Raw genomic sequence first — 1,566 nt, 5'->3', positions numbered from 1 at the left:
ACAATCCATTTTGCTCCAAAATACTACATCAAGGGTGTTTCTCCAAAATACAACCACAATAAGTTCTACATAAACCAAATACATCACATTCAGATTATGTCTTGTCCACTAACAAAATATAAAATACAAATGGTTTTCATGGTTAACATCAGATTCAGATTCAGATTAACATTAGATTTACATGGTTTGCAAACACAACCCCGCCTATGTTAAGGTTTTGGCCTTATATTGGGTCTCCCACCCAGATCATCAATTAAAATGTCTAAGAACCAAGACCACGTGTACTTATTTTCTACCTCCACAACTGCGTATGCTAATGGCAACATCTGATCTTTTGCATCCCGTGCCATAACTGTCAATAACTCACCACCAAACCTCGCCTTTAAAAAACATCCATCTAATCCTATTATAGACCGACATGATACAAAGTTGTTCTTGCACGCTTTTAAACAAATATAAAATCTTTGGAATATCTTTGCACCATCATGATCTTCAACCTTTAATTTTATTGTTGAACCCGAATTTGATCTACGTAGCTCATGAGCATAGTCATATATACGTTTGTATTGCTTTGTGAAGGACCCATCAATGTTGTTTGCAGCCATTGATCTTGCTCGAAAAGACATTGTGTGAGATATAGAAACGTTCCACTTTCTTAGGCCCTTTTCACGAATGTGCACTACCTTAACAGTAAGATTTTCTCTCACTGTGTTTTCTATTCTTCCACTTAACCACTTTGCATTCATTAGCCTATTGTTAAACTCTCTACAGCAAGTATGTTTATCAACTATCTTTCTTAACTGCCAAGTTTGCACAATAGGTACATATGCACAATAAGCAATCCAACCACATTTTCCTTTTGAACCCAAACATGTCACCCTTACTCTCTTTTTTTTGTCATTCTTACCAATTTTCAAGTTTCTCTCGTTTTGCAACCCGTATGTTCTAATGGCTTTTATAAATTCTTCTTTACTTATGAAATATGTCCCAACTTCCCATTCATAGTCAGCCATACTTTTGGGCATAAAAAATGTGGGAAACTTTCCACATGTGTCTTCATCATCACTATCACAATCAGTGCCTACCAAACTGACCAATTCATCAGTTTCACATTCATCATCAGAGAGTCCCCTGACATGTTTGTTGATTTGTACATTATTCTTAGCCTCATTAATTTTTTTCCTCTTTCCAAAGGAAACCCAACCTGACCCACCCATCCGTATGTCACAATCTATATCCACATCAAACAAACCATCACTTTCTTCATGTATGGAATCAGTGGAGGAACCATCTTCAATCTAAACCTCTTCCACATTCTGTGGTTCAGGCTGGACCTGCAAGACACCACTCTCAGGTTGTACCTGTGATTCAACCAGATTCTGAACCTCAACCTCAACCTCAACACTTTCAGGTTGGACCTGTTCTGCACCATTAAACTGCACCTCTTCTAAAACTTCTGCCTCACACTGAACATGAGCCTCATTTACTAACTCTTCTGCCTCACACAACACCTCAACCTCACCACTTTTGGGCTGGATCTGTTCTGCACCATTACACTGCACATGT

At 38.1% G+C, this 1,566-nt stretch overlaps 1 protein-coding gene across 1 annotated transcript; it reads right to left on the bottom strand.

The window, feature by feature from the left end:
• Positions 1-209: 209 nt before the first annotated feature.
• On the bottom strand, positions 210-1,217 carry LOC114191171 (uncharacterized). The gene has a single exon (XM_028080354.2). It carries the CDS (start codon positions 1,215-1,217, stop codon positions 210-212), a length of 1,008 nt encoding a protein of 335 aa, XP_027936155.2.
• Positions 1,218-1,566: the final 349 nt, after the last annotated feature.

Source organism: Vigna unguiculata, chromosome 7, assembly GCF_037176805.1.
Source record: "Vigna unguiculata cultivar grain cowpea cultivar isolate G323 ecotype 2 chromosome 7, ASM3717680v1, whole genome shotgun sequence".
Lineage (NCBI taxonomy): Eukaryota > Viridiplantae > Streptophyta > Magnoliopsida > Fabales > Fabaceae > Vigna > Vigna unguiculata.
This window is presented reverse-complemented; position numbering and strand designations above follow the sequence as displayed.

Coding starts and splice junctions, on each gene's coding strand:
- LOC114191171 (XM_028080354.2), bottom strand. CDS start 1,217: ATGGGTGGGTCAGGTTGGGTTTCCTTTGGAAAGAGGAAAAAAATTAAT.